Here is a 25144-nt window from a genome sequence, read left to right as displayed (position 1 = left end):
CTATGGCAGATTCCTTGGTCTTTCATTTACCCACTGTCAAGGTATTTGGGTAGATTGTGGGGCAAGACACCTCTGGCCCTTGGCGGGGACCCCATTCTTTCTTGTGCCACCTCAGGGGAAAGAACATGAGTAAAGAAAAAAGTATATACAAGATTCCCTCTAGACCTCCCCCTCCCCCCACATCCCTCCCCAAAATAACCCAACCTTGATATACACTTTGAACAACAAGGGAACAGCTGGGTCGAGTTGAACAGTAAGTGCTTCTCTGTTATCTAAATTGATAGGAAAGAAGATTGAAAAGCTATGAATATAGTGCTTCCAGAGACAACTGTGGCCCCAGAGTATACAGGTCACAGAGGTCACACTAGGGGTCCGTTACCTATAGCGGAAAAGGTCTCTGGACATGGAGGGCAACTTAGAAGGATCTACTGGCCTGGGTAAAAAGTGAGTGAATTTCTGGTGTCGTTTAGTCCTGTATCCCTCCCGGGGTGAGCCGTCTTTATTCAGGGCCACATAATACTGTCTCTCCGAGTCCGAGTGTTTGTACAAGGTGGAGGCATAGGTGTTGTACCAGTTTTCTTCAAACTGTTCCCGGAAAACACATTCACGTGTGAGTTTCTTCTGTGAGGGTAAGAAAATAAAGCAGAGCCCATTATATGACTATTTCTCCCATCCCAGCTTGCTGGTGGAGAAACTAAAATAGTAATAGCACATTGATATTAGAATATTTCAGTCCTATCTCCCGGTATTCCTGAGACATCTTCTTTCCAAACAGCACAAAACAGCCCTGTCGGTATCACTTTCACCCTCTTTTGTGAGCCACGCAAAAATGTTTCCAGTGATATTTTTTCTGAAGGCAGGAGACTGAAAGAGATGGGCTCACCTGGCACTTTGAGCCTGAGAATTTCTGCTATGGCCTCCCAATGCCCCGCTGGCACCCCTGAGTTTTCTCCCTATTTAGGGCTAATGATGTTCAAATCCACTGAGATTGCAGTCAACTATGTCAACTGACAGGCAAAGGCCTCAGATCTATATAAAGCTCCATGGGAGGTGAGCTGTGATCTCTCCTAATGAAGGGTCTCAGGCCTGTCAGTTGGAAAGCTCAGAAAAGATCTCCTTGAAAAGTTCCTCCAAATCTGGCTACTTCAAGCTGGCAGCTCCTGGGTCTCTTGCCTCTGTCCCTTCTCACACTTGATCCAACCACCATACTTGCTGGGGTTTTGCCGATACTGAGTGCTGGGGACAGGCCTATCTCTTAGGTGTCAGGGAAGAATGTGCTCTGATTTCATGGGGTGCAGGCAGCCAGAAAGTATGCTCTGTGACTCAAAAGCCAAAGCCAGGAGTTGGGATCCTCTGAAAGGGTTAAGATCAGCAAAGTCACCATTCCCCAGCTCTGGGCTGGCTTCCAAAATAGTGAACATGCACTGCAGCCAACCCAGTTCTAGCTGGGGACTTTAGGGCTGTCACCAGACCCTGGAACCCTCACTCTTCATTTGTTTGTTTATTTTGTTTGGCTTTTGGGATTCAGCTGAAGCAATCTGGACATCAAGGACTGTGTCGTTAATCTCAGAATCCTCAATCTGAAGGCCAGCTTTACCATTGCCTATTTTTGTGCCAGCCAGTTGGCTACTCCTCTGGGTACCCATCACAAATAAGATGTGCTCCTTGGGAGAGTTAATGCCCCAAACCCTTACCATCTACTGACAAACCAGTACAGCTTCCTATTATTATCAGATGAGCTGGCCCTCTAATGGAGAAGGTGAAAGCAAATGTACTACAGAAAAGCTTCTGTTTTGATGGAGGCTGAATGAGTGAAAGTGTTATGTAGCAAGTTCCTGGGCAGTCAAGAACTGACTAGAAGACACTAATCCTTTAAAGTTGACAAAAGTGCTTTCAAGTGCTAGATGAATGTTTTGCCTTACATTGTCCAAACACTTGTGGTAACAGCTTCCGAGGACAAAAAACCTTAAACTTACCGACCCATAGAGTTCTCCTCGCTCGTTCATTCCTAAATACAGGCCAGAGTCCACTCCCCGGATGCTGATCAGCCCCACAGCCAGGCTGATAAACTCCAGAATTCCTAGAGCAAAAAAGTGAATGCCATTTCCATCACTGATATCAAGCTAAGAGGAAACTGTTCAGGTGACATGAGCTACTAGTCCTTTATGCCCAACTGGAGGCCAGCTCTGTGTGCCTTTGGTGAATTACCTGATGAAACCATCTTTTGCAGCAAGAATGGAACCTCAGAGAAGACACTGAGTCTCTCTGGGCCTCGGCATGTCCATATGTAAAAAGGGGGACATAATCTCTGCCTTTATTCAACACTCTTAGGCATATTATAAGGAAAAGACCATGAGAAGCGTTTGGCTACAGAAGCTCCATAATTACAAGGTACTATTGCTGTTAAATACCACCGTTTCAAGAACTGGGAGGGCAGCTTTCAAAATGAAAGAATGTGGCCAGGTTTCTGTATCTTCCCAAAGTCACTTCCCTCCTCCCCAGAGCACACAGCATTACCTTGCTGTCCTCTAGGCTGAACTTGTTTTGCAGCCTCTTAGCTCCCATGTCCTTAAAGCCACATGAGGCTGTCAACTGCCTGTAACTGACTCTAACAAAGGCCACACGGGCCACTCACAAAGTTTGTTCCTCCAGCCTATGGCAGGAAGCAAAACTTGGCCTGGTGAGAGCTTTCTCCTCAAAAGTACTCTTGGCCAGTGCAGCCTCAGGCTTACCTCTTGAGGATTTTAAATTTATCTATGGCAAAGAGTTGGCAGGTAGTATTAGACTTGATACTGATGTGAGATGTTGCAGCTTTAAGGGAAAAGGGAAGATACTCAGAAATGTCCCTCTAGCTGACAAAGTTAGAGGTGAGGATTTGAAAAACTTTTCATTTACCCAGGAGCAGTACGGGGGAAAAAAGAAATTGACTACTAAGAGGGAAAAAAGAACCAGAACTGAAATCCTGGTGATACTGAAGACTTCACAGTTTTGTTCTAAGATAGCACATCTATTATTTGGATACAGATGTAATGGTCAACTAGATTTCTCTTTGATTTTCTCTAACCATGTTTTTCAACATACAGACCAAAACGTGATACTATTGACTCACACAGGCATCCAAAGGTATGAAATGAGCTCATATCTGGCTGTCTTTCTCATCCAAAAATGTAATTCTTAAGGGTAATAATATTCTATGTAATCTACACAGGGAGTGGGACTGATTCCTTAAAGATCACTTTAAAAAATTAAGTGGGCAATTGTGAAATCAGGTTCAGAACTCCAGTGGGAAGTCTCCTGAAGAGCCCCAGTGACTTGGGCTGGTGGGTGGGCAATCAGGTATGGAAGCTTTTAGGGCACACTCGGACCTATTTGGAGAATGTAACGCTCTTCTGCTGCCATTGTATAGAACACTCAGAACGTGGCCTTTGTCCTCTAGCATTGACATCCTCCAAGCTTTAGTCTCAGTCTGGTTGTTACTAACTCTTGTAGTACAAAAAAAGAGTTTTGGGAAAGGATATTGACACAAGATGGTAAGAGGGGAAGGGAAAATACCTGGTGCCAAGTAGGGCTTAAGCAGATACTGATTTAGTGGACCAAAACCTTTAGTTACACTGCACAGGTTCTGATTTTGGTTCTGCCCTGTTTAACATTTTAATAAATGACTTATAAAAGGACATAGGGGGACTGTTTACCCTAGTTCCAGAAGACATACAGCTGAGAGGGCGACAATAAAAATCCAAAGAGATTTCAAGAGAATGGAAAAATGGGCTGACTCCAACAAAATAAGCTTTAATTAGAATAAATGTAAAGTCCTGCACTTTGGTCCCCAAACCAGTTACCCAAGATATTTTGTGTTTGGGGTTTTGTTGGGGGAGGGCAAGCCTCAAGTACAGTATGAGTCAATCATACTCCTTATTTCATGGCCTATTATCATAATTGGTCTGCGTAAAGGCTTTTTTATTTATCTATCTCTTTCTTTTTATTTCCATAAGCTTCTCCCCCTCTCCTCCCCCCTTCAGGCAACCACGTATATTTTCTTGAAAACATGGACTGTTCTTTTGTGTTTTCATGCATTTTTACTAAATGCAGGTCTGCTCAGCTTTGGAATGGGGAGACGTGGCTTAGCAAAACATGCACAACAATGGAGTACAGAATTTGATTGAACAAGGTAACCTCAGTATGGCTGATTCACGAGATTATTAAAAAGCTAATGTGAAGCTAGTCATGTAAAAATTAAAAATTGCTAAAAGCTAATGTAAAAAAATAGAAAAAAAGAAAAAACACTAATGTGATCTAAGGCTGTATTGATCAAGATCTAGTAACTGGCATAAAGGAGGGGATTGCCCCATTCTGCTCTGCCTCAGATCACAAGAGTGCTGTTTTTAGTTCTACTGTGTTTAAAGAGGGCTATGGAAACACAGGAGGGTGTTCAAAGGAGAGTGGCCAGTATGGCCAGGAAACGAGAAGCCAGGTCATGATTCAGTTCTGGGTGCTAAACTTTGAGGGATACCAACCCGCTGAAGACTTCTGTTCTTTGCTTAGGCAGCTTACTTCTGAGCTTCTGAGTCTTAGTTCCCTCATTCTCTATCTCATGTCTCTGACCACCCTGAGCCCATTAAGTAGCAGAGGGTAGCTTGTGATCTCACCATCCAAAACCTGGTATGAGAACAAATCATGAAACCCAAGAGGTGTGGCCATTTGAGTCACCACCGTTTTTCTCCAGCTCTCTGTTAACCCTGATGCCAAAGGACAGATCATAGAGGAAGTCACTTGGGTTGTGTCCAGTAACAGGGGTCTCCAACAGCTGGAATCATCCCTGCCCAGCTGTCTTTGGGCATCATTTCCCTTTGCCAACTTTCCTATTAGCTGGATTCAAACTGTGGGAACCCAGTGGCACATGATGATGGAACAGATATTCCTAAACCTTCTCCTGAATTCCAGCCAGCATGAAGGGAGAGAGAAAACAAGCCATTTTTACATTTTCCCAACTACAGCTGGAGAGGGGTGTTAACAGCAAAACGTTGAAGCAAAGTATTAAGTAGACAAAGTTTGTCCTCAGTACTTTCAACCCCTTCAAAGCCCAGGACCTCCCTCTCCCCTGCCTCATTTGACCTGTCCACCTCAGGTTCTGGCCTGTGTTCGACAGTTTCCAGACTCTTCTCTTCTTACACCTTTTGCCCCATGGCTTCAGTGAAAACAGATCTGTTCTGGGTCCCACTGCTTCAGAACCCAGCTAGATGACTGGCCTAGTATGTCATTTAATCTGGCTCCATAACTCACCCGAATGCCCTCAGCCATCCTTTCAGCCTTTCAGGGCCAAGACAGTGCTGTTTTGGCACCTTGCCAAATAAGAACCATATCGCTCACAAACCAAAGCAGCTGCCCGAGCCTGTTCCATCCCACCTGGCGGGAGGCCTCTCCTCCAGTCTGGCTCCCAAGCTCCGCTCTGCCAGCCCACAGGTGCCCCTCAGGAATGTCAGGATCCCTGTGAACCTTATGTAAATGCCACCAGCCAGCCAGGCGGAGATTGAAATACTCCTGGCTACTGATTGCAGAATGGGGGGTGTGGGGGAGGGGTGTGGGGGAGGGGAGGGGAGGGGGAGCATAGGCTGTGCCAACAGGTTATTATTTGGAGTCGAGGCTGCTCTTGGGCTCAGCCTGACTCATTCTGAACACATGGATTCCAGGGTAATCCTTGGGGGCCCTGCTCTCCAATTACAACAAATAGCTATTTACTTTACATGGCCTTTGGAGACTACCTCCTCCCCCCAAGCAGAAATCTATAATATTTTATATCTTAAGTCTGGCCTACTTTACCCTGCTGGAATGTTGACTGCTAAAGCACTTATGGAATGTTAAAGTTTCGATTTATTGAATACCCTGGCTGATTAACTCAAATGTGGAGGGAGGAGAGAGTTAGCAAACTCAAAACGCCACCTCTTTCTCTGCCAAAAGCTAAACTGAGAAAGAGTAAATGTGTGCTTGCAAGTTGGCAGGGGACGTTACAAAGACACAGCTTTGACCAGTTATCATTTCCTTTACAGGAAATACACGGAACTGCCAGGAAGCCAGGGAAGGAGGAAAGGGAAAAGGTGATGCAGAGGTGGTCTCAGTCAGTATGTGTGTGTGTGCGCATGCACTTAAGGCAAAACCCAAAATGAAACAGTTAAGCAGCAGTGAAAACACCCCTTCCTCCCGCCAGTTTTATTTCCTTTGGTTTCTCCTTAAACTTAACACCCTTAGCAGACCTGGGAGATGAAAAGAAATCAAGATGTGTCCTTAGGGAGGTAATTAAAGACCACTTATCCCAAGAGCCTATTACTACTTTATGCTGACCTTGTAGGTTACTGGGCTTAGTTTAGGCACAGAATCAGACAAACACTTGTAGCTGCTGGGAGTCAAGCTCACAGTTTCTCCACCTCTGCTGCTCCCACCTCACATTTCTCCATCATTTCAGAATTTTTATTCTACATCTCAGGAATGAGCTACCCCAATATCTTTAGGCCATTTCTGGGAGTTTTGGGAGGCTCTGAGGCCAGGGTGGGAGTCCCATTCCTTCCGAAGAGGAACAAAAGGGGACTGCAAAGTCACTAGTGATGGAAGGGAAAGGAGCTAAGTTAACCCTCCCTCTCCCCTCACCCCACCCCACCTTGTCACCCTTTTGAGGACCTGCTGCAAGTTTATACAGACACCTGCACCCCTCCATTACCCCCACCCCACACACAACCTACTGTACTCCAGCTCTCCAAGTGCATTTTTCCAAGATGACATAGACCTCATTAGGGTTCCTGCTTGCTCCCAGCAAGGAAGACCAGCCCTGGCCCCAAGTTGTTTGCTAGACTTAGCCTTGCCCAGGAACAGGCCTCTGCCCTCTCCCCATCCACCCCAGGCTTTTTATGGTGCACTGGGGTGCAGCTCTAGCTAGGCACGGGGAATAGGAGGATAGGGAGGTTTGGGGGAAGTGAGGGAGGATGGGAAAAAGAAGGGAAGAGTATCACGCCTGATGGTAGGCAAAGCCTCTCACTGGCTTAGATGGTGTCTTTGGCCCATAGGGTCCTTGGGAGGAAGCAGAGGGCATTGGGAGATGCGGGGACCCAAAGAAGGGTAGCTGTCACAGCATCAAAATAACAGTTTAGTAGAGGATAGGAAATTGAAACTGAAAATGGCCAAATTATTGAGGAGTGAACACATTCGCTTAGAAACCCAATGATCTCTGTCCCAGGTCAAGGTTTATACTAATTGTGTTCTGTATGTGAGACAGGCAGCTGTGCCCTTTGAACAATCTGCAGAGTGGCAGGCAGAGAAAATCCTGGATGGAGGCTGGGTGTCTTCTGCCCTGGGCCCAGAATACACCTGTTTTGGGGCCTGGGAGTGGGCCTAGAACGGTTTCCTCACTGAGGCAAGGAGTCCAGAGGTAGCTCCGGCAAAAGCTTCCCCAGGGCTTGTGCCCTTACACAGTAGCCACCGGGAGGCTTTCCTAGTTTCTCTAATACCCAGATCCCGCCGTGCTGTCTGGGTTGTACCTCAACACGGGCAGAGCAACACAGAGGTAGGCAGGTGCCACGGCTGCCGCGTCCCCGCGGGTCAAAATCGACTCGGGCGCGGACCGTCCACACGCCGTATCCACGGCCCACGAAGGCTCCAGCTTCAGGTAATCTGCCGCGACAACCCAGCTGCCCTGGAGGCTCAGCCTCACGCTGTAGCCACGGTCCCCGACCTCCTCGGCGGATGCTCCTACCCCTCTCCCAGCTCCACCTGCAGCGTCCAGGTCCCAGAACAATCCTCTAGCTCCCGGGGGAGGGAGGGTGGAGTGGGGAAAGGAGAAGCCGCACCTCAAGGCGCCCCCGCCTCCTCCCGAGAGTGTCTGAGGGTGTCAGGCGCCCCGACGCCGCTGCGCGGCTCAAGTCCGCACCGTCGCGTCCCGCCTGCCCCGCGTCCCCGTCGGCCTCCCGCCTCGAAGGGCTCAGACGGCGCCGAGCCGAGGGGCGGGGGGGGGGGCGGTCCGCGGGCCCCAAGCCGGAGCCTCGAGCCGTCGGCTCCCCAGTGCGCCGTCTGCTCGCCTCCCGTCCCTCCCGGCCGCGTCCTCACCGAAGCGGCTGTGGTCGTGGCGGGTGCCGTGCACCGTGCCGTTGGGGAAGATCTCCAGGTGGAAGCCGGTGCGGCAGTAGAGCTGGCGGCGTCGCAGGATCCCCTTCAAGTGGGCGAAGTCGGTGGGCGAGCCGCGCTGCAGCTTCCCTTCGATCTGGCCCAGGCGCTCGTTCAGGAAACCTGGGGAGTCAGCTAAAGGCACGTTCCCCAGAGACGAGGAGAAGCCGTGCAGATCCCAGTCCAAGGAAGAGAAGACCCCCCCCACCTCAGCCATGGCGGGGTGCGCGGGGCCGAGTCCGGGCCGTGGGGCGCGAACTGCCTCTCCCCGCCGCGGGCGCGGGCGACTCGGCGGCGCTCGCTTGCTAGCTCGCTCCGCGCTCTGCCGAGCTGCAGTCGACGTCTGTTCTTGTCCAAGGAACTTCTCAGCGGCGGGGAGCGTGGGGCAGCGCGCTCCTGACCTTGCGCTCAGTCAAAGTGCCGCTTCCCCTCCGCATCCATCTCCCCAGGCCTCTCATAGCTGGCTTCGTCGAGCTATCAGATGCAAACGGCACTTTATATACATACCCACTCCCCTTACATTGACATATTGGATATTTAAATACAAGCCACACCTCAATGGCATCCCCTCGGAGATTGGTGTGTGGGTTCTTTTTTTTTTTTTTTTTTCCTCCTCGTATCCTTTTGGCTCTTTTTAGGAGAGGGGGGTGGAGTGGGAGAGAGCGAGCGAGCTTCACTCCCTCTTTTATTATGAAAAAATGGCAGGAAAAAGCTACACATTGCAGTGAGGCATAACTGCTTTTGGCAGGTTTTTCTGAAACTGCTGATGAAATAACGGAGCCCAGTGCGTGGAGGCTGTTGGCGTCCACTGCCACTCAGGCCTGTTGCGCTGGGGCAGCACCCACCTCCCACGCGGCCTGCGGCTGCTCGCCTTTAGAAAGTGGCGTGAGACCCGGGCTGGGGGGTTCACGCGTTCGTGAGCCTCTCTTGTTCCCCGGCCGGTCGGAGGCTGCAGAAGGGGCGCCTGGCCTGGGTCAGTGGCTCCCTGGTTTCTTTGTTCTGTTGCCCCCTAGTCCCACTCCCCACCTGTAGGTCGGCAGGGGGCTGAGGAAGTGAAGAATTCGGAAACGCATGCAGTTGCAAAGCGTGGGATTGGGGGTGTTGGTGGTTCCTGTAGGCACCCAGGCTGGGGCCCTTAAGGGGCCTGGGAGGAGCGGGAAGCCCCACGGAGGAAAGAAGGCATTTTTTTAAAAAGGGACGTTACAGCTTAGGAAAAGGAGGGGGGGAGTAAGAAATAGAAAGCGATCTTTTTGAAAAATGATCTCCTCTGGCTTTCTGGGCGCGCTTTTACTAGGCTCTCGAGAGCAAGCTTGATGAGACCATTGGAAGTCTGGTGGGGGGTTTTCCCCACCTCTTTTCTTGTTGGAAACAGGTGTTTCCTCGCTCTGTCCTGTGCCCTCCTCGGAGATAGTCTATCAGGAAGAGCGGCAGTTGGGGCGGGAACTGGAGGCAGCCAGGGCAACGGGCAGCGTTGAGAAGACCTGGGGAGCAGGTGCCCGGCCTGCCCCGCGCCCCACGCCCTTAGCCGGCACCAGAACCCTGGGGCCTCTCTCGGGGCCTCGCGCTCAGCGTCCTGCTCGCCTGCCTATTAAACTACGTTGTCTGCAGTTTGCACCCCCATGGGGGCTCTGGCTACCTTCCCTGGCTCCGGCTCCATCAGGAGAAACTGAAAGAGCGAGCACCCCATCCCCGCCACTCCTTTGCAGCGCCTCCTGCTGGAGAACCCGTGTCTCGCGGCGAGTTGGAATTCAGTCTCCAGGAGAGGAGAAAACTGACTCAGCTCAATTCAGTTAGTACAATTTGAGGTCCTGCTCCTCAGCTCACACGGGCACCCTGTGCTCAGTCTCCAGAACTGTAGCAATTCTTGGTTTGGAACATCGTGGCTTGGTTCTGGTGTGCCTCCCTAGCTCAGACAGAACCTCCAGAGCCAAGCACAAGGTCTGGCACGTGGTAGGTGCTCAGAAATCATCTTCTGGTGTGCACCCAGTAGTGGGGAACACAGATGCAAGTAATCTTCCGACTCTACAGGACAGAAATGCAAAAGATGGCGTCTGTATTGGAGTATTTACGGATGAAATGGCAGGTTATTAACGATTTGCTTTAAAATAATCTAGAGTGAGAAAGCAGGAGGAAGGGAGGTTTAGATGAGATAATAACATTGTTCATGTTACTAATTATTGAAGCTGGGTGATGGGTACATGGGTGTTCATTATATATGTCCTCTAATCTCTCTATAAACACACAAACGTGAAATTTCCATAATAAAAGCTTTAAAAAATGGGACTGACATGAAACAACAAAGAAATCCTTCTTTTCTTCTTCATTCTTCCCTTCAAAGAGTTTGTGGATTTAGTGAGGAGGTGGGGAAGGTGGAGCAGAGGTTAAGCTAAGTGTATAAATGACTAGAATGCAGGCAGTTTAAGGTGCATAGTACTGTGTGGATTCAGAAAGCACAGAGAAGGTTGATCTGGGGGTTTAGAGCCGGGTTCTGGACCAAAGTGGCCTTTGTGATGGATGGGCCTTGAAGGGAAGATGGGGAAGATCTTGCAAATTCAGATGGGCCACTTCCAGGAAGGGGAAAATAGTAATGAAGCAAGTGGAAAAATTTTAATTGGTAAAGACTAATTCCTGGGGGTTTTGGTGAATGTCAAATGAAATAATGTTGGTGAAACTGCTTTGAGAAGTATGTGATGTGAAGGAGTTAGATGTCTCTATGATTATATAAATTACACATTGATAATGGTCAAAGCCCATTTCTTCAACAGTCACTTCAGGGAATTTCTACATTCTTTGTCCCCCAATATTCCCAAAGTCACCAATTGCAGTTGCATATCTGGAGTCCTACTTGTCCAAATGTTAGAGATATAAGCATCCCATTGCCCTTCTTGGGTTCTTTTTATTTTCATTTTTTTAAACATCTTTGTTGGAGTACAATTGGTTTACAATGGTGTGTCAGTTTCTGCTTTATAACAAAGTGAATCAGCTATACATATACATATATCCCCATATCTCCTCCCTCTTGCATCTCCCTCTTTTGAGATTAAGCTGACTGATAATTCTGTTTAAGTAATGTTTCCATGAAGTATCCCAATTGACAGAGCACTTTCATGAAAGTTATTTAATTTTCACAACCTTGTGGAGTAGGCGGTACCATTATCCCTATTTTAGAGGTGAAGTTAAGTGACTAGCACAGAATCATATAGCTAATAAGGAGCAGAGTTGTCATTTAATCTCAGCTCCACTGGGGGCAATTTACTCTCAATTTATGGGCCTTGGGATTATGCAAAGATTGGCATGTGAAGGACAGTGAGATTTCAGAATATTTTTGTTTATCGAATATCCTCAGCAGGACACAACCCCAGGGCAGCATTGTACTGGATGCATGGGATGAGAGGAAAATGTACATAAAAAAAGAAGCGACCCTCTCTGGATTTGGGATGTCACTTGTAAAGTGAAGATAACTGTACCCCTTCACAGTGGTATTACGAAGATGAAATAAAATAACTGTCCCTGATGCAGGGGACACGGGTTCGGGCCCTGGTCCAGGAAGATCCCACATGCTGTGGAATGGCTGGGCCTGTGAGCCATGGCCGCTGAGCCTGCGCGTCCGGAGCCTGTGCTCCGCAATGGGAGAGGCCACAACAGTGAGAGGCCCGTGTACCGCAAAAAAAAAGAGAAAAAAACTGATGGAAAGTGCCCAGCATTCTGTCCAGCACACGGAAGATAACTCAACAAATCTGAGGTTCCGTCCTCCTTTCCCAATATCTCACAGGGCTAATGTGAAAAATTAAGCAACCTATGTGGAAAGGACATTGAAAAATAAAACTCCATTAAAAAAATGGGAGTTCTGACTCAGGCTGTAAGTGACCAGAGGCTGAGGGCAGCCTGCTTTTGATCTGTTCCTTGAGGAAGGAGATGGTGAAGCTAATACTGCTGATGCTCACCTCTCCCTCCCCCTGCCGCAACAGTACACCTCGGAGAGGGGAAAAGATGTCTGGAATTGTTGCTCTGCCCGGTTCTTCAGCTTATAAATGTTTTTTCCTTCCTAATACATTTTCCCTGATAACGGACAGCAGGAGCTGTATTGCTTGGCAAATCCAGCAGGAAGTGCAGTTAACTCCATCACTTGCTCCAGTTTATTTAGTACTTACTTTGGGTTAAGCATTGCCCTGGGCGCTTTACGTGCATTATCTCCCTAAGCCTTATAAAAACTCTAAGGAAGAGTTTTGTTTTGTTTTTTGTTTTTTGGCCACACCATGCGGCTTGTGGGACCTTAGTTCCCCAAGGGATTGAACCCGGGCCCTCGGCAGTGAAAGCGTGGAGTCCTAACCATTGGACCACCAGGGAATTCTCTAAGGCAGTGGTCCCCAATCTTTTGGGCACCAGGGACCAGTTTCGTGGAAGACAATTTTTCCACAGACCGGGCGGGGGTGGGGAGAGATGGTTTCGGGATGATTCAAGTGCATTACATTTATTGTGCACTTCATTTTTATTATTATTACACTGTAATATATACTGAAATAATGCAGAATCAGTGGGAGCCCTGAGCTTGTTTTCCTGCAACTAGATGGTCCCATCTGGGGGTGATGGGAGACAGTGACACCTGAGGCGTGTTGCTTATGTCCAGTCTGTTCCGTGATCTCGTTTTGGTTGCTGTCACTGCAGAAAACCCTGCTTCACAAAGATAGGATGCTGGAAATGGAAGCAGGCTTTTCACTGCTTTTGCGGCAATCTCGGGATATTCCGCCTTGACTTTAATCCAGAATGTATGGAGAATTGAAGTTGCCTCAAACATACTTTTAAGGCCACCGTCATTTGCGATCTCAAGCAGTTGATCCTCTTCTAGCGTGGACAAAGTTGATTCACCCGGCTTAGTCACAAATGGGTTGCGGACCCATTCCTTCCCAGTTTGGGGGTCTTTTGTTGTTGGGAAGTAATGCTCAAACTCTTTTGAAAGCTGAGATAGGTGATCATGCACCAGCTGGGAGAAAGAAGGCCCTGGCTCAGTCTCTTTCAAAATCTCTGCTCATGTTTGAAACATGTCAGAAATCCCAGTGTTCACTTGTTGCCCCCATAATTCCAGTTTGGCTTGGAATGCAGCCACTTTATCTGCCCACTTGAACACAGTTGTCATTCTCCCCTGAAGTGACAGATTGAGTTCGTTGAGCAGATTGAATATGTCACACGAGTAAGCAAATTTTGCGACCCATTCTGTGTCACTGAAATGTGCTGCCAGTGGTGACTGTTTTTTTAAAAGAAATCTCTGGAGCGGCTCTCATAACTCAGAAACTCTGGCCAGTGATCTACCTTTAGAAAGCCATCTCACTTCTGTGTAAAAGAGAACACGTGTGTGCTCTTATATGTCCATCTCCTCACAGAGCTGCGCAAACAGAGGTGAGTTAAGAGCATGTACTTTAATGTGGTTAATAATTTTAATCACATCCTGCAAAACATTAAGTTCAGGTGACATTTTTCATCTAGCCAGCATTTCTCTATGGATGACACAGTGCGTAGACTCACATTCAGAAGAGACCTCTTTGACCCGAGTAGTGAAACCAGAAAGCCGTCCAGTCATGGCAGCTGCTCCGTCCGTGCGTATACTGACACAAAATGACAAATTCATTTTTCCTGATATGTAATCATTCAAAGACTTGAATAGTTCTCCAGCTGTGGTGTTGGTTGGCAACAAAAGTGCACATAACATATCCGCATGCACATCCTCCTGAAAAATATATCACACAAACAAGCATTGTTGCCTTGTTGTCAACATCAGTAGACTAGTCAACCTGGATTGCGTACCACGGTGAGTCATTAATCCTCTCTAACAATTGTGCCTCAGTATCCTCTGCTATTTCATCAATTTGTCTAGTTATGGTGCTAGCCGAAAGAGGAACACGTGCCACCTTTTGAACTGTAGCCTCTTCTAAAAGTTCACGACAAAAGTCCTTAGCAGCAGGCAGGATCAACTCTTCACCAATAGTAAAGGACTTCCTAGCTTTAGCAATGTGGTTAGCCACTAAGAATGATGCTCTCAGAGCAGACACATTTGATGAAGTGGTGGCCTTCAATAATTGCTTCTGTTCTTCGTGTTTTTTCTTTGGAAAAACTCCAAAGGCTTGTCTTTTAATGCAGGGTTCTTGGTCTCACATTATACAAAGTGGGCTTGGAGAATGTGAATCACCTGTTGCAACGGACCCGTAATTTAAGTAGGACTCTTCGTATTTTCTTTTAAATGCAGCTTTCCTTTTGTTGGCAGTCTTAGAGTCTTCTGCTGTCTCATCATTTGGTCTTTCCCCCTTTTCAAAGAATCTCTCCAGCGACGTCTATTTTTTACTCATTTTGGCTAGGGTTAGCTTGTGGGCTTACCAAGACTGTGACTGAGACAAGCACGCAGTGCGGGAAAGAGGCGCGGACGGAAGTGGTAAATAAAATAATGGGCGGGCCACGCGCGGACTAAATTTCTTTTTTTAAACAGCTTTATTGGAGTATAATTGCTTTACAATGCTGTGTTAGCTTCTGCTCTATAACAAAGTAAATCAGCTATACACATACATATATCCCCGTATCTCCTCCCTCTTGCGTCTCCCTCCCACCCTCCCTATCGCACCCCTCTAGGTGGTCACAAAGCACAGAGCTGATATCCCGGTGCTATGCAGCTGCTTCCCACTAGCTATCTATTTTACATTTGGTAGTGTATATATGCCCATGCTACTCTCTTACTTCGTCCCAGCTTACCCTTCCCCCTCCCCGGGTCCTCAAGTCCATTCTCTACATCTGTGTCTTTATTCCTCCTGCCCCTAGGTTTATTAGAACAATGTTTTTTTTTTTTTAGATTCCATATATATGTGCTAGCATAGGGTATTTATTTTACTCTTTCTGACTTCACTCTGTATGACAGACTTTAGGTCCATCCACCTCACTACAAATAACTCAATTTCGTTTCTTTTTCTGGCTGAGTAATATTCCATTGTATATATGTGCCACATCTTCTTTATCCATTCATCTGTCGATGGACGCTTAGGTGGCTCCCATGTCCTAGCTATTGTAAATAGAGCTGCAATGAACATTTTGGTACATGACTCTTTTTGAATTTTGGTTTTCTCAGGGTATATGCCCAGTAGTGGGATTGCTGGGTCATATGGTAGTTCTATTTGTAGTTTTTTAAGGAACCTCCATACTGTTCTCCATAGTGGCTGAACCAATTCACATTCCCACCAGCAGTGCAAGAGTGTTCCCTTTTCTCCACACCCTCTCCAGCATTTATTGTTTCTAGATTTTTTGATGATGGCCATTCTGACCGGTGTGAGGTGATATCTCATTGAATTTTGATTTACATTTCTCTAATGATTAGTGATGTTGAGCATCCTTTCATGTGTTTGTTGGCAATCTGTATATCTTTTTTGGAGAAATGTCTGTTTAGGTCTTCTGCCCATTTTTGGATTGGGTTGTTTGTTTTTTGATATTGAGCTGCATGTGCTGCTTGCAAATTTTGGAGATTAGTCCTTTGTCAGTTGCTTCGTTTGCAAATATTTTCTCCCATTCTGAGGGTTGTCTTTTTTTTTTTTTTTTGCGGTACACGGGCCTCTCACTGTTGTGGCCTCTCCTGCTGTGGAGCACAGGCTGCGGACGCGCAGACTCAGCGGCCATGGCTCACGGGCCCAGCCGCTCCGTGGCATGTGGGATCTTCCCGGACCGGGGCACGAACCTGTGTCCCCTGCATTGGCAGGCAGACTCTCAACCACTGCGCCACCAGGGAAGCCCTGAGGGTTGTCTTTTCATCTTGTTTATGGTTTCCTTTGTTGTGCAAAAGCTTTTAAGTTTCATTAGGTCCCATTTGTTTATTTTTGTTTTTATTTCCATTTCTCTAGGAGGTGGTTCAAAAAGGATCTTGCTGTGATTTATGTCAAAGAGTGTTCTGCCTATGTTTTCCTCTAAGAGTTTTATAGTATCCAACCTTATATTTAGGTCTTTAATCCATTTTGAGTTTATTTTTGTGTATGGTGTTAGGAAGTGTTCTAATTTCATTGTTTTACATGTAGCTGGCACGGACTAAATTAAATGTTGGATTCTGACTTAAAGGCTGCCACCAGATGCAGCTGTATAATTGAAGTACATCAACTCACTTGCCACTATAAATGCTGCCACCAGATGCAGCTTAATTGTCACTTGCTACTCACTGATAGTGTTTTGATATGAGTCTGCAAGCAATTGATTTATTATGGTCTCTGTGCAGTCAAACCTCTCTGCTAATGTTAACCTGTATTTGCAGCCACTCCCCAGCACTAGCATCACTGCCTCAGCTCCACCTCAGATCATCAGGCATTAGATTCCCATAAGGAGCGCGCAACCTAGATCCCTACTGTGCAGTTCACAGTAGGGCCCGCGCTCCTATGAGAGTCTAATGCCGCCTCTAATCTGACAGGAGGCGGAGCTCAAGCAGTAATGCGAGCAATGGGGAGTGGCTGTAAATACAAATGAAGCTTCACTCACTCGTCTACCGCTCACCTCCTGCTGTGCAGCCCAGTTCTTAACGGGCCATGGACCAGTACCATTTGGGGACACCTGCTCTAAGGAGTAGTTTTCTTCCCATTTTGCAGAGGAGGAAACTGAGGCCCAGAGATATTCAATAACTAGTAGCAGAGGTAGGACCTCTGATCTTAAGGGATAAATTTTTGATCTTAAGTTCGAACCTAACCATGACACTACACTGCCTCAATCTATTTACTTCAAAAAGAATTTGTATTTCTTCTTTGTCTTTTGTTCCTGTCTCCCCTCTCCTTCTTTCCTTGTAGGCAGTAGTATAATGCAGCAGTTGCACATTCCATCTCCGGTGTCAGACAACCTGGGTTCAAATCCCAGCTTAAAGCCATTCTAGGTGTTGGAGCCTCAGTTTCCTCTTCTGTACAATGCAATGATGATGGTCCTCATAACCTCATAGAGATGCTATGAGGTTTAAGTGAAATAATATACAGAATATACTTAAAACTGTGCCTGGCACATATTAAGTGGTCATTGTTCTTAATATTATTTACATCCTATCTGGCCCCAGTCATATTTCCTCCCCAGGTTCCCTCAAACTATGCTCATATTTTCCTAAGGGAGAAATGAACTGGATGAGAACACTGGCCTAGTCACCCCAAAGCAATCAATTCCAATCCTATTACTCTTTCTGTATGATATTGGGCCAGTCTTGTTCTCTCTGGGTTTTAGAAGGCCTGTCTCAGAAATGGGGTCACCAAACTGTCACCTCTGTGTGGGCAAGCAGGGAGTGAGGGAGTGGAGGTCTGGGAGAAACAGGAAATTGCTCACCTGTAGAGTTTCATTTATTGAGCATCCTAAGTACCAGGCATTATCTGATTGCCTTACATTTAACTCACATCACACCCCCACAAGGTAGATATTATCATTCCGATTTTTAACAGATGACAAAACTGAGGGCTTGAGAGGTTAAGTAACTTGCTTAAGGTCACACAGCTTGTATATGGTGGGGCTAAAATTCAAACCTGGAGAGTAACTCCAGAGACCATGCTGTTGGTCACTACACTACTCTGAAGAGCGTTGGGGCCTTGTTCAAAAGAGAAAGTATTATATCATGACACAATCCTCTTCTGGACAGGGAAAACCCAGGTTAAAAGAGCAATACCACTCCCACTCCCCGCCCAGGTGATTTGTAGCTAGAGTTTGCGAAATCTGCAAAAAGTCAGACCACCTTCCAATCTCCCCACCCCCGACTCTAGGGCCCAGAGAGGAAAGGCAATCTCTTTGGTTTGAATGAACCCCCTTCTTACCTTTCCGGTCAGTCTCCTGCAGTGACACTGAGCCACAAGTCTCCTTTGTCTCTGCTGTCATTCTTCTCTGGGCCTACCTGTAATGGGGGTGGGTAATGGACCATTTATTCTGGCTGTAACTTGCCATTAGTCGGCAGGTGATGACATCTTTGTGAAATGATCTGTTAGTTCTCTGAGAAGAATGGGACACTGTGGAATGTGGCTCTAACCCTGGCAATCTGGGTCACTTCTCAACCTGGTGTATGTGACTGTGAATGTGGGTACAATGGTGGCTGTGTGTGTCTGGGGCTGGGTGTTGGGGGAGAAATATGGACAGAGAGCATGACTGTACTGGTTTTCTCAATACAAATGTGTGCTTATGTTTGTGTTTGTGACTGGATGCAGAAGAGTTTGCATATGTCTGTGTAACAGCAAGAGTTGTGGGTTTACGGTGTGAATAAGTGGATTTAAGTATGTGAATCTACCGGCAGCCTCTGCTAATTTGCGCGAAGATATATGATGGCTGTGAAGCTGAGCTCATTTGAATCTAAAGTCATTTCCTTTTTTTTTTGCGGTACGCGGGCCTCTCACTGTTGTGGCCTCTCCCGTTGCAGAGCACAGGCTCTGGACGCACAGGCTCAGCGACCATGGCTCACGGGCCCAGCCGCTTCGCGGCATGTGGGATCTTCCCGGACCGGGGCACGAACCCGTGTCCCCTGCATCAGCAGGCGGACTCTCAACCACTGCGCCACCAGGGAAGCCCCCCCCCTTTTTTTAAACCCAAGGTGATTGTTTTGGTTGCACAGCCTGAGGGCACATTCACATCAGGAGATAGGAAAACCAGTTGGGGGACTCCTCTGAGGGCCCAGTTTCCTTGGAGCCTTGTTGAGGTGGCCTTATAGAATCTCTTTCTTACATAAACCAAGGAACAAAACAGAGTCTTAAGATCAGATCTTTGCTTCCTGGCCTCTGATTAGCAGGACCTCCTCCCTGCTTTTCCTCTTTCTCCCTAAAGCTATGGACTTCATCTTGTTTCTGCGAGGGATTTGAATCTCATCAGTTACACTCTGATTTCTGGGAAATGGAGCATTATTCACTGCATTTGAAGATTTAGAAAGGGACTAACAGTTCTGTCCTGCTCTCAGAGCTGCTGGTGCCACAAGCACAGGTTACAGAACCCTTGGCAAATTAAAAAAAAATGTTGAAGGGTACAAAGCATGGAACAGAGTTAGCAAGGAAGTGTAGTTCAGTCAGTAGTCACCTGAGCAAGTCACTAAGGAGAAATGTACATTCCGAGGGGGTGGATTGTGGTCCTAGCTCTAGCTCAACTCACTGTCTGGGGCTTTGGCCAGATTATTTCTCATCTGTGGGCCTCCGTTTTCCTAAGTATGAAAAGAGGGAGCTGGACTAGATCTGTCTTCTCAAACTTTTGTTTATTTCTTAACTGAAGTAACCCTAATGGCAGAGGAGCATGGGTGGAGGAGAGGGGTGGATGGGGGTAATCCAAAGCAGCCTACTGCAAGGTCAAAGTGAGCTTGAAGTGTCATGTTTTATCCTAAAAATGTGTTCAAAATTTGCATTCCCTTCCATGATATAGCCATATTTGTTTTGATAAAGAAATGTTTTTTTTTTTTTTAGAAGATGTTGGGGGTAGGAGTTTACTAATTTTATTTATTTATTTTTGCTGTGTTGGGTCTTTGTTTCTGTGCGAGGGCTTTCTCTAGTTGTGGCAAGCGGGGGCCACTCTTCATCGTGGTGTGCGGGCCTCTCACTATCGCGGCCTCTCTTGTTGTGGAGCACAGGCTCCAGACGTGCAGGCTCAGTAGTTGTGGCTCACAGGCCTAGTTGCTCCGCGGCATGTGGGATTCTCCCAGACCAGGGCTCGAACCCGTGTCCCCTGCATCAGCAGGCAGATTCTCAACCACTGTGCCACCAGGGAAGTCCGATAAAGAAATTTTTTTAATTTCTTATACTGAAGTAAAATTGACACTCTAAGAACATGCCATGTTTATCCTGTGACTCTGTGGACCCCCTTGGCACACTGCCATGGATCCCCAGGGGTATGCACACTCTGGTTTAAAAGTTTGGAAGTAAATGATTAAGATTCCTTTCCGCTCTAACACTCTGGCTCAATGACCTGGGAATACCTGTGGTGTCTTTTGTAACTGCTCCCCAGGATGCTAGAGAGTTTTTTTTTTAATGGCTCCATCTGAGCACTCCATTTTCTAGACAGTTATGCAAAAGGAATGGAAACCTCTGATTTTTTTTTTAATTTATTTATTTATGGCTGTGTTGGGTCTTCGTTTCTGTGCGAGGGCTTTCTCCTGTTGTGGCAAGCGGGGGCCACTCTTCATCGCGGTGCACGGGCCTCTCATTATCGCGGCCTCTCTTGTTGCGGAGCACAGGCTCCAGACGCGCAGGCTCAGTAGTTGTGGCTCACGGGCCTAATTGCTCCGCGGCATGTGGGATCCTCCCAGACCAGGGCTCGAACCCGTGTCCCCTGCATTGGCAGGCAGACTCTCAACCACTGCGCCACCAGGGAAGCCCTGAAACCTCTGATTTTGTTTCTAGAACAAGCATCTCCAATATGTCTTTGCTGAGCCCCAAGTACAGGCTCAGGCTTATGCTAAGTTGTCCTGGGGATTCTTATGGCACTACTGTGGCGCTTAATCTAGCTTCCATGAAGCAATAGGGGTTAAGAGTTTGGTGAGTTAAGTAGTAAACTGTGGGCTGTGGATTTTAAGTGCAGCAAGAGTTTGAGAAGTAGAACATAGATGTGCTTCCTGGAGGAGGTGATAGGATGATAGTTCAGGTAAATGGAGTAGAGGGAGAGGGACAATCCAGCTGGGAGGAGGGCAAGAGTAAAGGTCTGGAGGCTGTCAGGATCATGGCCTGCTTAGGTTGGGGCCAGAGTCTTGCTCAGTGGCAGGAGACACAGAAAGCTGAAATGGGGTCTTTCTCCCCCTGGGCATGAATTATTAGCTACTTATCAGTTCACTGTCTTCTTTTTAAGGAGGTTGTGACTAGGGCTGATCCCCTCTCCTGCAGGGAGTAGGAAATCCCTGGAAAAAACCAAAACAACCTTCCAAAAGGGATTTGGGGGAGAGAGTGGAGGATAAAAAGATATCTACATGACCTCATATACTATCATCCAATCCAATCTGTGATTAGATGTATGCTTATTCTGTAAGCCATTTGATTTCTATTCTTTGGGGTGCATGTTATTTCCTCTGGTTTTCTTTAATTTACTGGTAAAAATTCCCTTCAAGGGAGGCTGGATAGTACCTGCACAGCGCATGTGGCTCAGGGCAGCCTAGGGCGCAGGGGAGCTCCCAGCCCCTGTCTGCACCACCTCAGAGCAGAGTGTGAGGGCCAGAGTGAAGGAACCTGCCTAGGACCTGCTGGTGGCTGGGGTTGGTGATGCCAGCATTGCCTCAGAGCCTAAGGAGAAACACACCCAAGGGGAGCAGAGTTGGTGACAAGGGGAGTTTTCAACAATAGGCCCAGGTAGAACGAGGTTGTAGGCCAGTGGTCACAGGACCAGGGAGCCAGGCAACAGGCAGTCACAGGTGGCCCTGAAGGGGGCACAGCCAGCATCCTGGGAGCCTGGTGGCGGGGTTCAGATAAGGTCTAGGGAGCAAGCTGGTGTCAAGCAAGTGCAGTTGCAAGTGTCAGGGACACATTACCAATAGGTTACAAATCCAGAAAAAGTAAAAATATTAACGTGACTAACAGAATTAAGGAGGTGAAGGAAGAGAAAATAAGCAGAAATGAATAAGTGCTGATTTTTTTAAAATATTGAGGCATGATTGACATACAAAAACCTGTACATATGTAAATATATACAACTTTGGTGTGTTTGGGGATAAACATATACCCATGAAACCATCACTACAATCTATGCAATAAACCTATCCATCGCCTGCAAAAGTGTCTTCCTATCCTCTTGATTTCTTTATTATTATTGCTATTATTTTTTTGTCATAGGAACACTTAACATAAGATCTACTGTCTTAACAGAATTTTAAGTATACAATATAGTATTATTAACCATAGGTGCTACCCTGTAGAGTAGCTCTCTAGGACTTATTCATCTAGCATAACTGAATGTGGAGTCCTTAATCTTTCCTACCAGGGAGCCGATTTATAACATCTAAAATTGAAATGTATAAATTTAAAAATTCCAAAGTACTTCAATTGCCATAAAGGACCCAGGTTGGGTAGGCATTGGAAGGATTGGCAAAAAAAAAAACCCTCTCCCCTCAGTGTTGGAGGAACTTAGAGACCTAGGGAAACTACAGGGCCTCGGATATAGAGGAAGTAAGACAGCAGCCCAATCGCAGGAACTGGGTACAAAGCACGTACCTGTACAGAAAGGAAGGGACAAGACCCCTGTTACTGGAACTGAAATTATGAGCTCAGAGCAGGGCCAAATGCCACTCACTTGAGCCTCAGCTGGTAAGGTATGGATGGAGATATCTTATACTTCCCCCTGGTTCAGGACAGAATGAATCCCAGAGTCCAGTTTTTGTAGAAATGGGGGAAAAACCTACCAGTGAGGGTTAGGTGGCCTTAGAAGGGCCATGGAGCTGGACAGGTCATCACAGTGCCACCCAGGCAAGCTCCCATAGCCATACTACTGTTCAAAATCTCTGCCGCAGGATCCAGAGACATATGTTTCCTCATCACCGCCTGCCCCTGTCCCCCTTGACACCACCCCAAGAATGGAGCACCGAATTGTCATTTCAGGGCGTTAACTTCATTGGCTCTTGACTGTCTGGACCTCCCCAAAACCAGGCCTTTCTTGATTAGCATTTCAGGCCCACAGTGGAGGATGAGGTCACCCTGGTGTGAGATGAAATGACAGTATCATGACTTGGCTGGCCATAAAACAACTGCTTTTAAAGCTAAATTTTGTAATCTCATAGTTTACCCAAGGGGTTGTGTAATTCAAAGCAATGACCATGAAGCTATTTGTAAAATTCTGACTTTCTTCTGAACCAAGTGTGGATTAGGGGATGGTTATGGTGGTGTGGGGGATGGAAGAGCTGAGAGCTGGGGAGACAAGCAAGGCCCAGATGGTTCAAGGGTGAGACCAACACTCATGATTTCTCTTAATGTGATAGGGGTCTCCTCTTCTGGAGATATAAAAAGCTTTGTCTTTTCAAGTGCCTTGAAGATTTCCAAAGCAGAGGGTGCTTAACCTACTGACCCCAACCTGGAAAAAAATAGTAAGAGAGAAAGAGAAAATCCTAGCAGGAATTGCTCAGCCTCCTAAACCATAACTGGGGCCAACTGGCTGCTTGCATGGGGCAAGATGTCTTGCCCTCCAGCAAGGGTTTGGGGCTGGGCCAGCTGATGGTCTTAAAATTAGATACACACAATAACTGGTGGGTCTCAGGCTCTCTCTGAGTCCAAGAGTGAATTTGTGGAAGGTGTGAAATATCAGGTAAAGCATTGATAAGCAGTGGAGTGTACTGGATATAGAATCAGATCTGAGTTTGACTCCTGGTTCCATCCTTGGCTGTGTGGCTTTAGGCAAGGCAGTGAGTCCTCTCCAATTCTGCCTCTTGCTGTAAAATTGAAACAATAACTGAAGCTACCTCTTAGGTGATTTTGAGACTAAAATATGACTATACATATTTATCTGAAGCTCTGACAGTGAGTTAGTAACACAGTTATACTGGGTTATGTATGCCAGGGACCCTGTGGTTCTACATTATTGGGTCTTTTGATTCTTTTTTATTTCCATGATTGCTGACTATAGTGAAGTTTTTGAGAGGTGGGTTAGAGTGACTTTGAAGCAATAGAGGACTGTTTTATGAATGCATGCTTCTTGCTTGTTTGACTTTTCCCCTTCTATCCACCCATTATCTTTTTAAAGGATGAGAAGCAGCATGGTGTGGAGCAGAAAGAGTCAGACGGATGGGGATTGAACCCCAACTGTGCCACTTACAGGCCATAGAACTCCAGATAAGTCATGTTAATGTCTCTGAACTTCATTTTCTTTGAAGGATTTTTTTTTTAAGAATCAAAAGAGATAATGCGTGTAACATGCTTGGCACTTAAATATACAGAGAAGTTTTTATTCTCTCAATCATTGTTCAGAGATTTTAGATTTTTAAAGATGTGTGGGTTAGCTAAGGCTGTGAAAGGCTTATTCATACTCCACGGTTTCAAGGATTTGAAATGTTGATTTTTCAAGAAGATCCACTTTGAGAAATTATGCCACAGAAACATCCTTCCCAATGAATATGCAGACTCACAAGTTGCAGGTCTCCTCACCTGACATCTAGAGACCTAGTTTGCTCACGTGACAAAGACTGCTGTTTGCTACTGAGTTCAGTATCTTCCCTTCAGAAGTTTTGTGGCTCTTGGGATTTTTCAGAACTTTCTGGAGGTCCTACCATAAGGGCTCCTTCTTCTTCTTCTTCTTCTTTTTTTTTTTTTTTGCGGTATGTGGGCCTCTCACTGTTGTGACCTCTCTCGTTGCGGAGCACAGGCTGCAGACGCGCAGGCTCAGTGGTCATGGCTCACGGGTCCAGCCGCTCCGCGGCATGTGGGATCCTCCCGGACCGGGGCATGAACCCGTGTCCCCTGCATCGGCAGGCGGACTCTCAACCACTGCGCCACCAGGGAAGCCCAGGGCTCCTTCTTTGTATTTTTTATTTTCCCATTTATTTATTTATTTATTTATTTATGGCTGTGCTGGGTCTTCGTTGCTGTGCATGGACTTCCTCTAGTTGCGGCGAGCGGGGGCTTCTCGTCGTTGTGGTACGCGGGCTTCTCACTGCAGTGGCTTCTCCTGTTGCAGAGTACGGGCTCTAGGTGCACGGGCTCAGTAGTTGTGTCTCGCGGGCTCTACAGCGCAGGCTCAGTAGTGTGGTGCACGGGCTTAGTTGTTCCGCGTCATGTGGGATCTTCCCGCACCAGGGATCAACCCCGTGTCCCCTGCATTGGCAGGCAGATTCTTAACCACTGAGCCACCAGAGAAGTCCCTCTTTGTATTCTTAAGGTCCTGTGGTGAACCGACGTAAACAAATTTGGTCCTGTACAATTATTAGGTTTTGTGAGTAGATCTCGGTAGTCACCAATAGTGGGAAGAAGGTGAAGGGTTTAGCTACCTCCCCACAACCTTGCTGCTGGTTTAGAATAAAAGCAAGCATCACACCCAAATCTGCCACACATGTAAATATTTATTAGCAAGCAGGTACAAAACAGTCATAAAACCT

General features: G+C 46.9%; 1 protein-coding gene across 1 annotated transcript; it reads right to left on the bottom strand.

Annotated features, from left to right (window-relative positions):
• Positions 1–204: 204 nt before the first annotated feature.
• On the bottom strand, positions 205–8485 carry FGF16 (fibroblast growth factor 16). Its single transcript, XM_027095630.1, has 3 exons — positions 8089–8485; positions 1977–2080; positions 205–621 (listed from the first exon to the last, which is right to left on the bottom strand). Exons 1-3 carry the CDS (start codon positions 8360–8362, stop codon positions 376–378), a joined length of 624 nt encoding a protein of 207 aa, XP_026951431.1. The 5' UTR covers positions 8363–8485; the 3' UTR covers positions 205–375.
• Between the last annotated feature and the right edge of the window lie 16659 nt (positions 8486–25144).

The sequence above is a fragment of the Aethalodelphis obliquidens genome, unplaced genomic scaffold (assembly GCF_003676395.1).
Source record: "Aethalodelphis obliquidens isolate GAN/ISIS:26980383/991018 unplaced genomic scaffold, ASM367639v1 scaffold92, whole genome shotgun sequence".
NCBI lineage: Eukaryota > Metazoa > Chordata > Mammalia > Artiodactyla > Delphinidae > Aethalodelphis > Aethalodelphis obliquidens.
The sequence above is the reverse complement of the archived record's forward strand: the minus strand, read 5'-3'. Positions and strand labels throughout refer to the sequence as shown.